The 12,936-nt window shown below is 36.6% G+C and overlaps 1 protein-coding gene across 2 annotated transcripts in view; it reads right to left on the bottom strand.

Moving 5' to 3' along the window:
- The window catches only part of ARID5B (AT-rich interaction domain 5B), a 174,192-nt gene that overhangs the window by 136,732 nt on the left and 24,524 nt on the right, over positions 1-12,936 (bottom strand). For both annotated transcript variants that reach the window (XM_017674332.3, XM_073240991.1), the window contains one exon: positions 8,557-8,782. In XM_017674332.3, coding sequence (XP_017529821.1) covers positions 8,557-8,782 — 226 coding nt within the window. The remainder of the gene's footprint in view (positions 1-8,556; positions 8,783-12,936) is intronic.

Genomic DNA, 12,936 nt, shown 5'->3' on the forward strand with positions numbered 1-12,936 from the left:
TGAAATGTCCAACAATAGAGAGCATCTATAATGAAACATTACACAGGCAGAAAGAAACAGAGAAGTATTTTCAACAGGAAGGCACCTTCACAACACATCTGTACTAATTTAAATGGGGGATAGCACACATAAAATTTCATTTTTATGTGGAAAAAAGTATATGCAAATGAATTCTTGCCTATACACATATTCACATAGATTGGCATATAGATTACGTAAAAATGCTAATAGCACTTCTGGGTAGTGGGGAAAATAAGCAACTTAAATTTCTCTGCTTTTTGTCTGCATTGTCTGCGTTTTCCAAAATGAACGTGGGTCACACTGGTAATAACAAAAACAGTGACAATGAAAGTTATTTAATAAAAAAGAAAGGAAATGGAGTCTGGGATAAACAGTTCACTGAATGCTTTCCTACAACCTTTCTATTGTATCCAGCAAGCATGAGGCTACTGAAGAAAGGGGGGCTACAGGCTGAAAGCAAGTAATTTAAAAGGGTCAGAAGTATAAAGGATGTTAGAAATGATTAAGAATTTAAAAAGCAAGAGGAGAGGTCCAAAGGGAGAGAGTTCAAGATAAGGTGCGGCTGAGATTTTAGGAAAGAAAGTAACAAGGCCACTATAGCCTGCGCTGACTGAAAACACGCAGGAGGGGGCCACGAGGAAAACCCCCAATCGGCAGCACTTCATAAAGCTTTTCAAAACCCACCATTATTCCAGTCTGCCCTAAGTAAATATATTTATTAAAATGGGGTAGAAGTCCAAACCTCAGCTTTCCTCTGCAGTGACCTGTACAAATTACAGATTTAAACACAATGTTACAGGAAAAAGGGGAAGTGAATCTTTGACATTTAGGAAAATGAATGTTTTGCAATAAAACCTCACATTTAAAGTACTCTAAAAGAGAAACGAGCTGTTTGGAAGAATCAGCGTCAATACTAAAGAGAATTAAGCCTTAAATGCCCAAATCAAATATCGGCTCACAAAGCCCTCTGGAAAAGCCACATCAGTTCTAAGGTAGGATGTATGTGCTTTGTGCTCCACGGTGAGGCGATCATGGTAACAGCTGTAATAATGGCCTACAGTCAGTAATCATGCAGTGGCTAAAGAGATGAGAGGTGGAAAGCAAACAAAAACATTTTAAAGTCACAATAAAAAAGAGAAAAGCACTCTATACCTCCAGCTGGAAAGGGAACTGTTGACCCAAACCTCATTTTTAAGCACTTTTGAGGCACTGCGTCAACGTTGCCCTTTTCAAGGGTATTTAATAGACCATTGTGCACCAATTGGGCTTGTTCTTCACAGTAGAGCCCTGTCACCCAATGCAAATAGAATTATTGCTCCACATTTTCTAGTCTATCTATGAATGTATGGTGCCAGAGATTTATGAGCTTGCAAAAGGCTAAGGCCACCTAAAAGACTTTTTCCAGTAGACCCCAGGTATGCACCCAGAAGCCAAAGGCAGTACCTCAGACCACAGCTGAATTTCATCTTTGGTTATCTTCTCATCAGATGGTGACCACCACACAGAGTTAATTGTGAAATTAACATTTCTCATTAATAAAAGCTAAAGAAAAAAAAAAGTATGGGTTGGCTGCCTTCTCCAGAATGGTCTTACTGGAGATATTGCCATAGAGTACCTGATCAAAGACAAAAAGCACCAGAAAAAAAAAAAAAAAGACAAGAACAGCTGGAGTCCAAAAGGATGATAGTGAATTAAACTAACACATGAAAAATTAGGGAAGATTTATTGATCTTATTTGAGTGGAGCAGCTTAAACAAGCTGGCATTCAACTGCAGACCTTTACCAAGGTAAAAACCAATTTGGCATGTCTTACCCTAAATGCTACAGTTTGCAACTACAGGAACTACAGAAGCTCCACAGGTGCAGCACTGATATTGAGCCACCATACCTCTAGCTATGTTAGTTGACAGTGATGTTCGCCAGATGATAGTCTACATTTAATATTAATGTTTAAGAACAGAAACAAAAAAAGCAGGTAAGTAAACGTTGGGAGGTGTAGTAGCTGAATAACATCTTCACCCCCCTCCCCTTTGGCTCTCAGGAGTAGAAAGGACAAGGCCATACTGCTCCAGGGAATTGAGTCTAATACTTTTGCCTGTGTCATGTCCTACCTGAAAGATGCCAAGCCTGATGGATATGCTATAGCCTCTCTTCCACTGGAAGTCAATCCCAGTCTGGCTCTAGAAGGTTTTTAGAAAAGAACTTGTACAATGTAAATGGGCAGGCAGGTGTAAAAGAACACCCAAAGGGTGTCCTGAGAAGAGTAACCAGGATGATGAGGGATTTTGAAACCACAGCCTGGTGAAAAACTGAAAAAAACTGGGATTGTTCAGCCAAATAAAGAGAAGATTGAGGGCTATTTCCAGGAAAGGAGGGAGGAAACCTCAACTATATCAATGTCCAACCTGTCAATTCTATGCAGAGCTGAAAAAAAAAGGAGTTTCTTACTTTGGTTATACGCTGTATCCAAGAAGTGAATACTAGGAATCTGATTACTAAAGATAGCACTGAAATTTCCAATACCACTTTTTCTTTCTACCTCTGCTCTCCCGCCTCCCTGACATCTCCAATTCTAAAAGTAAAAATAAACTCTTAAGTTCACAAACTTCTCTTCAATTGACTATCCACCTTTAGTCCACTATCAAAAGAAGGTGTGAATCTGGAGTTATAAAGGCATTTATCACTCTAGAAAACCCTAGAAGATCTGCAAGTCAACAGAAATTCCAAATGAAAGGGTTTTACATTGGAAGGAGCCTTCATGAGGATGACTATCCAGACAGCAATATCAAGGACTGGCTCACTCACGGTTAAATTTGCAGGCTTTCATGCACTTCTCAGCGGGAATAGCTGAGTTGGCTGTGTGCAGACAACACACGTGATTATTATTTATTCAAGATACTTTCACACATTCATTCTACCATTATTCCAGGACAGTGTTCACCTGTTTGACTGCATGGCCCAGCTGAATTTTAACTTTGAAATGAAATGGAATAATCTCTCTTGTGTGTTCCCAGGTCCTTTGAAAATTTCTTGTCACAAAGTTGTTCTAAAGCTTTGAATGTCTTGGGTACACTCTTGGAAGTGTGAACTTGCTCCTGTCAAAAGTCCTTTGGGCTGTCACTTTATAATGGCATGAAGCCACCTCTTGAAGAAAGAGCCACGTTGGCACTTGGGCACCATGCTTCTCTGATGTTAACTGTGCCATGATTAGATTCAGTAAAGAATGCATGGTTTTTACAATATTGTCAGAGCACCCCGTGACAAAATCCTGTGGAAACTATTTTTACAAATGTTTGATAAGCCTCCTATATAATTGGCTTCTACTTGAAATTCAAGGATACTATAAAGGCTAAATTTGTTTCTGGGAAGAGGCCCTTCTGCAGGGATTCCTCAGCACATTCATGAAAAGAATTCAATAATGTACCATCTAAGAAACCTCCCAAGTTTCCACCTTATGTATAATTAGCCCAGCAATGGAATTTACAATGTAAGCAACAAATACTCCTACCAGACTGTTTAATATACATACAAAATTTACATGAAGGAAGGAAGGAGAGAAGGAAAGGATTGTTCTTTGTGAGAAGCATGTCTTCAATCATAAGTTCACTTGGTGTTTTGGGTGAAAAATCCCTATTATGACAAACTGTCAGCCCCTTAGCAGACTTCTTAGAGACATTAATATTGTTTTTTTCAACACAGAACAGAAATCCTTTCCATAGCCACATCCCAGGAGACACCTTGGTATATCAAACTCTAAAGTGATCTGAACAACTATTTGAAGCAGAAGACCTCCAGAATTTCCAAGCAAAGACTCCAGTCAATTTCTAACTAAGAATACTTGAGAAGTCCTTTATACTGTTTTCTTATGGCCCAGCTTATTTTGACAGAGTTTTCAAGAGTAGATAAGTTATACAATAAAAAACATAAAGAAACATATATCTTACATAAATAGAAGCAAAGACCTGAAGGGTTCTCATAGTCTTCTACTGAGGCAGATAGCAATGGTAGTGAAACTGCACTAAATTGTGACAAAGGAAGTCCAAAAGGGGCACATAAGCTAATATTGTACCGCCTAGCACACGATAAACACGAAAAGATGATAATAACATCTTAGGCTTCAGTATCGCAAATGCTTCCATATACAGTAATTTTCTCTGTTGATCTTCTCAAAAATCTAGGAGTTAGAGCAAGGTAGACACTATTACCCATTTTACACACAAGGACCTAAAGGGGCAAACATACAGTGACTTCTCCAGCAAGTGACAAATCTATGCGACAGGCAGAGCCAAGATTCTCTTGACCTCCCACCCACCACTCTGTCTATACCAGGCTGTCTTTTCCCCAAAGTATAGTAAAAGTTCCAACAACAGAAGGGACAGAGGAAGCCACTCTTTCTCAATTTGATGGGACTTTAGAAACAAAAATTAAACTGAGGGAACCCCCATCACTAAATTCAGTCACACCACACCCACATCTTTTGGTCCCTTTTCTCAATTTCAGCTCAGACACCTCTATCTTTTCTTTCTTTTTCTGCAGACCCATTTGGAGATGAAACCTTTCATAACTGCCCATCCACACACAGTTTGTGGCAGCATAATTGACAATAAGCCTGCTGCAAAAAAATGAAAATGCTGTTTTAATAACCTTGGCCTAAAATACATTCTCTTGTATGCCTCAAAGGGTTTCAATAAAAAGTCAACCTGTAGAGACATATTTTCTTGGCTTAAACAACAATCCAAAGCATATAAATGTAGTCCAACTATAATGACATATTTATAGGCCAATAAAGCTTACACTGCAGCTTTCATACTTCACTTAAAGGAACTCTGTAAGAAGCAGTGTTATATAAAATAATTTGATTTTTTTCAAACTATTGCCCAAGGAATAAAGCATGCAAGTTTACTATGTTTAACTGATAGTGTTTATATTCCTTAATTGCTAAAAATTTTGTAAAATGAAATAATTCTTCATTTGACTATTTCCAACTGTCATACCAAATATGGGTATCAAGTCCACTTTATTATAAAAGCTAAGTACTGTAATTCTAAAGACAAAAATAAATAACTAGTGGCTTGTGTAGTGAATGATTTAATCAACCCGATTCTTCTGGAAAAACAGGTTCCTGTGTTCGTTATGCTTATGAATAATACATTCCTTAACCCTTCTGTTTTAACATAGTTATTTTTTCTTTGTCTTTCTCTAAATGTCAGTACAAAACAGTCTGAAAGAAGGTAAAATGTCTCACTGAGTAAAGTCACAATTTGAATTGGTTTCATATGAAGTTTCTTTCTTTGAAAAGGACAAAGAGGAAGGAAGGGGATTGAGGTACTCACACACCTCTAAGAAGTGCTTTATAAGATTATTAGTTTTCCCACTATCTAGATCTGTAGTTTAGTCACTAGTCATTTAGAACCTTAAATGAAAACTCCAGAGATTTTTGAAAAGCCAACATGACATCCTCAAATATTGTCCTTGAAGGGGAAGGGGGAAAAAAATAAAAGACTTGTGATTTGAATCAGAGCAGTTATTGGAAGCTGCCGTTTGGGGCAGAGTTTCTCTTTGCGGAGTATTAATTCGTTGGCAGACACACATTTGTGAGAACATTCTTGTTTTTTTACTACTCACAGAGAGGCAGGAAGTGACACAAACTAGGATTAAAGGGAACTTATTCTACCTAAACACTGAGCAAGAAGAGTTCCTTAATTAGCTTTTATATAGTAAAATCCCATCTGTTAAGAGTCGATATAATTATTTTCTTATTATTCATGTTTGCCAGGATGAAAAGAATTCAGTTAAAAAAGTAACATATTGGCATTTTACTTTATCCCCAGAAAGGTGAGATCTTTCCATTCTTTGCTTGCTTCCACCAGGAAAAAAAAGAAGGGGGTCCTAAGTAATCTCAAAGTTCATCTTCTTTCTTTGGTAAGAACAATGAGGAGTTGGAAGGGCTCTACCGAAGGAAAAACCTAATAAGTGTGTGAACTTCCATTAACAATGTGGTATTGGAAGTGGTTTCACTGCGGCCAAGAGAAAGGGAGATAAGAAAACCACTGTGTAGAAAGAAAAGTACAGACAACAAATATTTTGATGCTGCAGACAGAGAAAGTTCCTGGGACACGAATGCATACAGCAAATGACACCACCTATCTCCCCAATATAAATCCTAACATTGTAGACTTGTAAACCTTAGATTAAGCAGATAATGGAAACTCATTACATTAAGGAAAGTTTTTGTTTCTCTTTCCACATTATTACAACACAGTGTGCATTCCAATTACAAAAGCTATTTGTCTCAAATTCCCCACAGTTCATACCAACTGAGTCGATTTTTAAGGCTCCAAATTCTATCCTTAAAGGGGTATTTTACATTAAAAAAAGAAAGAAAGAAAGAAAGAAAGAAAAAGTACACAGTGTTTCTTGTTCACTAAAAAAGAGCCTCCCAATCAGATCTCCTGGTATTTTCCCTCCCTCAGTGCCAATCATAGAGCCGTCTCCCAGATGAGGCCAAAAAAAAAAAATCAGAATCACCTCGAAAGCCTTTTATCAGTACACATTCCTCGGCTGTGCTTTAGTCCTACTGGATGAAGAATCTGGGGAAGCTGGACTCAGCTATCAGTATTATTTTTAAAAATTCCCCTAGTGAGTCTAATAAAGAAATAGATTTAAAGACTATTGAGTACTCAGGTTATTCACGATAACCAATTTCTTCTTAATTACTAAGAACGTAGATTATGGACAGTTTTTAGAATTCAGGAAGATCAAAACCTCTAAATGTTTTAATGGAACTAAGAGACTGGATTTCTTTACATATGCATTAATAAACTATCAATTTCAAACACAGAACAACTCTGCTATAAATACTCTTGTTTATATGTGTGACATCAAGCTTAACCATCTACACATCCTTTTGTCCCCCATGGGTTTCCTGTTTGGTTTTTATTAGTAACAGTATATTCCATAACTCGAAAAAAAATTAAACAAAAGCAAGGTTTTAATGTTAAGGAAAACATAAAACAATAGCAATACAACTTAGATCATGCATTAGGAAAGTAACACAACAGATGTATTATTCAGTATTATTACCCTTCAGAAGACTAGTCATCATGCGTTCACAAAAATTGAGGGGTTAACATGTATAGGAAAATTAGTAAATATATATATATATTATATATTTGGCTTTAAAAAAAACACTAGATTAATAATTTTCTCTAAATGTATGTGTGACAATCAGGCTGACATGTCCAAAATATGACCACTTGACATCTACCAAAATATGCCAGGAAACTGTTGATTGTTAAACTCAAACTGTAAGAAAATATTACTGCTACTCCAAAAACACAGCACACTCATCAGAAACCAGAATCACATGAAAGACAGTCAGTTGCTGGTGTTATTCAGTCTCTTTATGCCAATTAAAATAATAGTCTAGGCTTGTTGTAATAGTTAAATTCTAGGTTAAAAAAAAACAGGAAGTTGTCACATTAAGGCATAAAATAGGGCTATGAAAATCAGCATTATGCCAGAATGAAAGGAAAAGATGCCTTAATATGTTAAAAGTGAAGTTCCTCTTTGCCTAAGAGGAAATAACTAGTCTAAATCAGAGGTCAACAACTCTGGTCTTGAGCAATGCTAGGAGAGTAAGTCAGTGCCATGGCAAGATAACAAACACAAGGAGAAAAGCAAAGGAAGACCACACAATGTCACAGGAGGAGAAAGAATTAAAAAAAGGTAATAGAATTAATTATGGAGTCACTCATATACCCCAATCATTCTGTTAGACCCTTATATTTGACATCTCACAGTGATCCTCACAGTGAAGTTCCCATATTTATTTCAGATGGGGAAACTGAGGCTTGGGGGTTAACCTGCTTTCCCAAGACCACACACCTAAGTGAGCAGCAGAGTCAGGATTCAAACACTCATCAGAATAACTACTCCAAATCCCAAGCTTTCCTTTAAACTATTTATAGTGGAAGAGGGGAAGGAAGAAAGAAAAAAATACACATTGAAGGTGGTCACGAGGTGCTTACAAGCTCAGGGAAACCTACACCGTGAGTTGCCAACCAATGGCTCTCCCTGCTTTGACATTGCTTTCTGCTCCACCACAAGTCACTCATCTCTTCCTCACTTGGCTTTCTGCCCAACGTCAAACATGAAATTTTGACATGCATTAATAGATGTCATAGTATCTACTTACAAAAATATTCAAATGATTCATTAATCAATTTTAGGTGCCCTCATGAAGTCTTATGCCTGAAACCAACTGGAGGCTGCCTAAGACCCCATGTTCTGTCAGTCGGTTACCAGCACAGGGCTTCACAGATAAGAGGTCCTGTGATTCAATAGGTAACATCCATCCCTTACATACCCAATCATCTGTCCATCCATATTCCCAGGCCCTGTTGAGGTTAAAGAGATTTTATATGTACATAAAATTATATACACATGACAGGGTTTCCAGAAAAATCTACAACTAAAAAAGTAGGTTACTGTATACACCCACACATTAGATTTAGAAATACAAATTATATTTACCAAGGTCAGCCTTTTCCTTGAGAACGTCTTTGAAGTTGAGTCCACTATTTAGGGTTGATTGCCTGTACTTGAGCAGAGCCTCCTTCTGGCCATTCCTTCCCAAGGCCTCTGTGCTCACTGGCCCAGCCTGCAGGCCACATCTCCACTTGGAGAAATCAGAATGCACCCACTTGACCAGGTCTTCGAGCTTCACGATCACCTTTTCAGAAACAGCAATGACTTCATCCTACAGAGGTGGTTGGGGAAGAAAAAAAACATTATTTGTGGCTCTGAGGTAAAATGATAAGTTTTCAACAAAGCCCATGTGAAATGCTATTTGAATGGTTTCATCTTATGCAAGCAGAGCATGTGTTTTTCCGTGACAGAGAATCTTCTGTAACTCTCTTTATTTTAATGTTTTTTTACTGTCAGTTGTCTAGTTGAGGAGTAATTTGTAGGATATATTTGTTATATGATTAGAATGTGTCCAAAAATTGGGCAGTAATTTCAATAGCCATTTTTAATGCTAATTGCCAAAGCCCCCATTCTGCCTATCTGACCACTTGGGCAAAACTAATTTTTAGGTGCAATTAATTGCAAAAGTAAAATGTGAGAACTAGATGACTAATGGTTAGCCTGTCTCTATGTAAATGTTCTAAGTAAATGTGGGATTCTTGGAACTCTGACTCACCCCCAAATTCCTATGTTTATGGTACATTTTCCCTTGGCTTATACACAAATATTGAATTTAACTTTTGTCCTAAAAATTAAATAAAACTGTGATGTAATCCCAAAAGAAATACTTCATAAATGTTATGTGCTTCCCACTGAAAGAAACTTACACATTCTCATGTTTCTTTAAAACTTTGTAAGTTGAGAAATGAACTGATTTTTTTTCTTTTAATACACATGGGGTAAGAGTCAAGAGGGCGAGTGAGGAGAATGCCTTTGAATCTAAGTAAACTAGATGAAACTTTAAGTTTCTCCTATGGATCATAAATTTGAATTTTAAGCATCCCTAATTGCTTCCAGGAAAGAACCAACTTTCCTGACTCAGAATTAACCCAGCAAGATATTTAATAGATATCCATACATGGAACAAAGGAGGGCCTCTCCTACCCGAAGATTCTTTGGACAAGGCTTCAGAAGAGCATCTCACTAGGTTTTAAGTTAAATTATTTGAAGCATTTGACATTTCAACTTGAACTGACTTCTTTCATTTCTTTTATTTCACATTTCTGAAGAAAGCTTAGCTGTGAAAACCCCTAAGCTTACAAAATCTTAGAAATATTTTTCACAAAACAACAACAGGAAGATGTCTCTAAGCTATTAAACAAAAGGAATTCACAAGTGATTTTGGCTAATTTTGCTGTTAAACATGACTCTTTCCTTCTTCTCCCCCACCTACACACACACACACACACACACACACACACACACACACTGTACTCCAAAGCAAACCAAAAAGGGTTTATTAAGATAAACTAACACATAAGAAGCCCTGGATTTAGTTTTTAAAGATGTTTTAGGGTAGGATCTAAAATTTCACTTTTCCTCATCCAATTCCAAACTGCTTATGAGAAGAAAGCTTGTTAGGTAGCAGCAAAATAAATACTCTATCAGAAAAGAAAAGTAAGACTTTTGTAATGGAATCCTTTCTCTTATCATGATTAAATATGAACTTCCACTAAATGGGAGACAAAGTAGAAACTGTTTTTATTCTCTGCTTAAGAAAAAAAAATTTCAATGCTTTATAAACAATGGGGCATATTACAAAGTATCATTTCAATGGATGACTTCATTCAGATTCACTACACCATCCTCTTGAAATAAAAGATCTGTAGTTGTCACGCATTTTATAGCTATTACATGGTGATTATTAAATGTCAGAATAAAAATTCAGGCTGGGTATTGTTTCAAAGCATATGGGAACAGCTTCTGGACAGGGCACACCAGAAATTAAGTTTAGAATATACTGGAAAATAATTATCATAGTATATGATTCTCAAAATTAGCAAAGATGGAATTTGGCAATAATTTTACCAAATAAGATTTTCTAGAAGAGACAAGTTTGGAGATGAGTGTTAATTTCAAATAGCTTAAAGATTAAATGATTACCATTTCAATTACCGGTTACTTCAGATCTTTTCCAAGAAATGGCATGACTAGCTCTTACAACGCCCGCCAGTTTATTAACCAAGAGAAAATACAACCCTTATGATGTCACTGATGAATAAGTCTATCTTTCAAGATTCAATCTATAGATTTTGTCCTCCCTCCCTTTCTCTTTCTCTGAAACAGACCTTCTGAATATACGCACATACAAAAAAACAAATGGAAGAGTTCACATAAACATGGATAAGCCATAAACCCAAGCTTGGATTAATTGTGAAACCACCAGTATGTTTTACTGCGGATTCACAGAGAAACTGGCCCTGCAACATTGCCAAATGCCAAGACTTAGAAGGAAATCTGATAAGCGAAGGAGGGGGAAACAACAAACCAAACTAAAAAAACAAAATAGCCAACATATATATAGAAAATGTCTCAGGAAACATTACTTTGTACACACAATGGCATAAATCACATGCTTGTATTTACTATTCTGAGCAAGTGCTGACTAAAGTTCCTAATACTCACCATTCTTGGGCAAGTCTCTAAGTCTAAGAAAAGAATTTCAATAAGCTCATCTCATGATTACATTAGCTCTCTGCAAACTGAGAATTAGCACTGGATAAATATTGCTGATTTACTCTAATACAACACAAAGGGAACACAAAGAAATACACTTTGTTATTTTATTAATGTACCTTGGCTTTTCAATTAACCCAGCTCCTAATCAATATTTATGTAAGCTGTGTTGAGACTTTATCTAAGTCCATATTCCCTTTCATCTTTTTTTTTAACTGCCTATATCTGTACTTTGGATTTCGTGTGTAACGCTGTACAAAAACAGCTTATTCAATCATGGAATCCTCTCTGTCAGAGATCATCTAACAAAGAAGTCATAAATCAGAGCTCATCCTGGACTCTGGAGCCAGACTGCCCAGGTTCAAATCCCAGCTCTACGATTTATTTGCAGCAGAACACTGGGAAACTTCTTTAACCTCTGTGGGCTTCAGTTGTTTTTCTGCATATGCTTGGAAAAAGGATAATAATATCTGTGGTGGTCACTTCAAGGATTCAGTGGGTGACCATAAATGAAATGATATGTCATAGTTAGTTACTGCTTCTTCGTCATTACTCCCCTGCCTTGGTGTTTTGCAAAGTGTACGAGGAAGAGATGAGTTTAGACAGTTCACGTGTAAATATTTTGTTAATAAGTTACTCATTGCTTATTTATTTTTGTGGTTACTTTCCATTTATGGGAGAGTGATACTGGTTTTCCATTTACAGGAGATAATAGAAAGTTTCCTCTTTAAATTAATTTAAGCTTTAAAAAAAGGGTCCAATTCGAACAAAACCATTAAGTAGACAGAGCACATGTGGGTATGGAAAAGAAGAGTCAAGATACTATGAAAATGACTGAAATTTGGGACAGTGTATTGTATCAATGTTTCTCAAAGTATGGACCAGGGACCCTGGGGAATCCCCAAGACTTTCAGGTGGCCCATAGAGTAAAAACAATGATCATAATAATACTAAGACATTATTTGCCTTTTTCACTCTTATTCTCTTTCAAGTGTGTAGTGGGGTTTTCCAGAGACTGTATGACATATGGTGTGGCAACAAAATGAATGCAGAAGCAAATAAAAGAATCCAGCAGTCTCTATTAAGCCAGACAGTAAAGAGATTTATAAAAATGTAAAACAATGCCACTGTTTTTACTAAATTTTTGTGTTTGAAAATACAGTTAGTGTTCATAAAAATGTGTTAAATTTACATAATGGGTTCATAATGCTATTTTTGTTTCTTTTTTTAAATTAACTTGCAGTACAATCTCCTTGTGTACAGTTCTGAGTTTCAACACATGGCTTCCACTGATCTTTTCTTGGTATATAGTTTCTCTTTTTCAAATGTCCTGTAAGCTGAATCATATAGTATGAAATCTTTTGAGACTTCTTTCACCCAGCATAATGCCTCTAAGATCCATCCATGTTGCTACATGTATCAATAGCTTGTTTCTTTTTATTGCTGAGTAGTATCCCACGGTATGGATGTGTCACAAATTTTGTATCCATTCATCTGTTGAGGGACACTGGGTTTTCTCTAACATTGGTGACTACAAATAGGGCTGCTATTAACACTCACAAAGAAGCTTTTGTGTGAACATACACTTTCAATTCTCTAGAGTAAATACCCAGGAGAGTGACTGCTGAGTCATATGGTAAGTATATATTAATTTTAAAGAAACTGCCCAATTGTTTTCCAGAGTAGCTTCACCAGTCTGCATTCCCACCA

This window comes from Manis javanica, chromosome 7 (genome assembly GCF_040802235.1).
Source record: "Manis javanica isolate MJ-LG chromosome 7, MJ_LKY, whole genome shotgun sequence".
NCBI classification, from domain to species: Eukaryota; Metazoa; Chordata; class Mammalia; order Pholidota; family Manidae; genus Manis; species Manis javanica.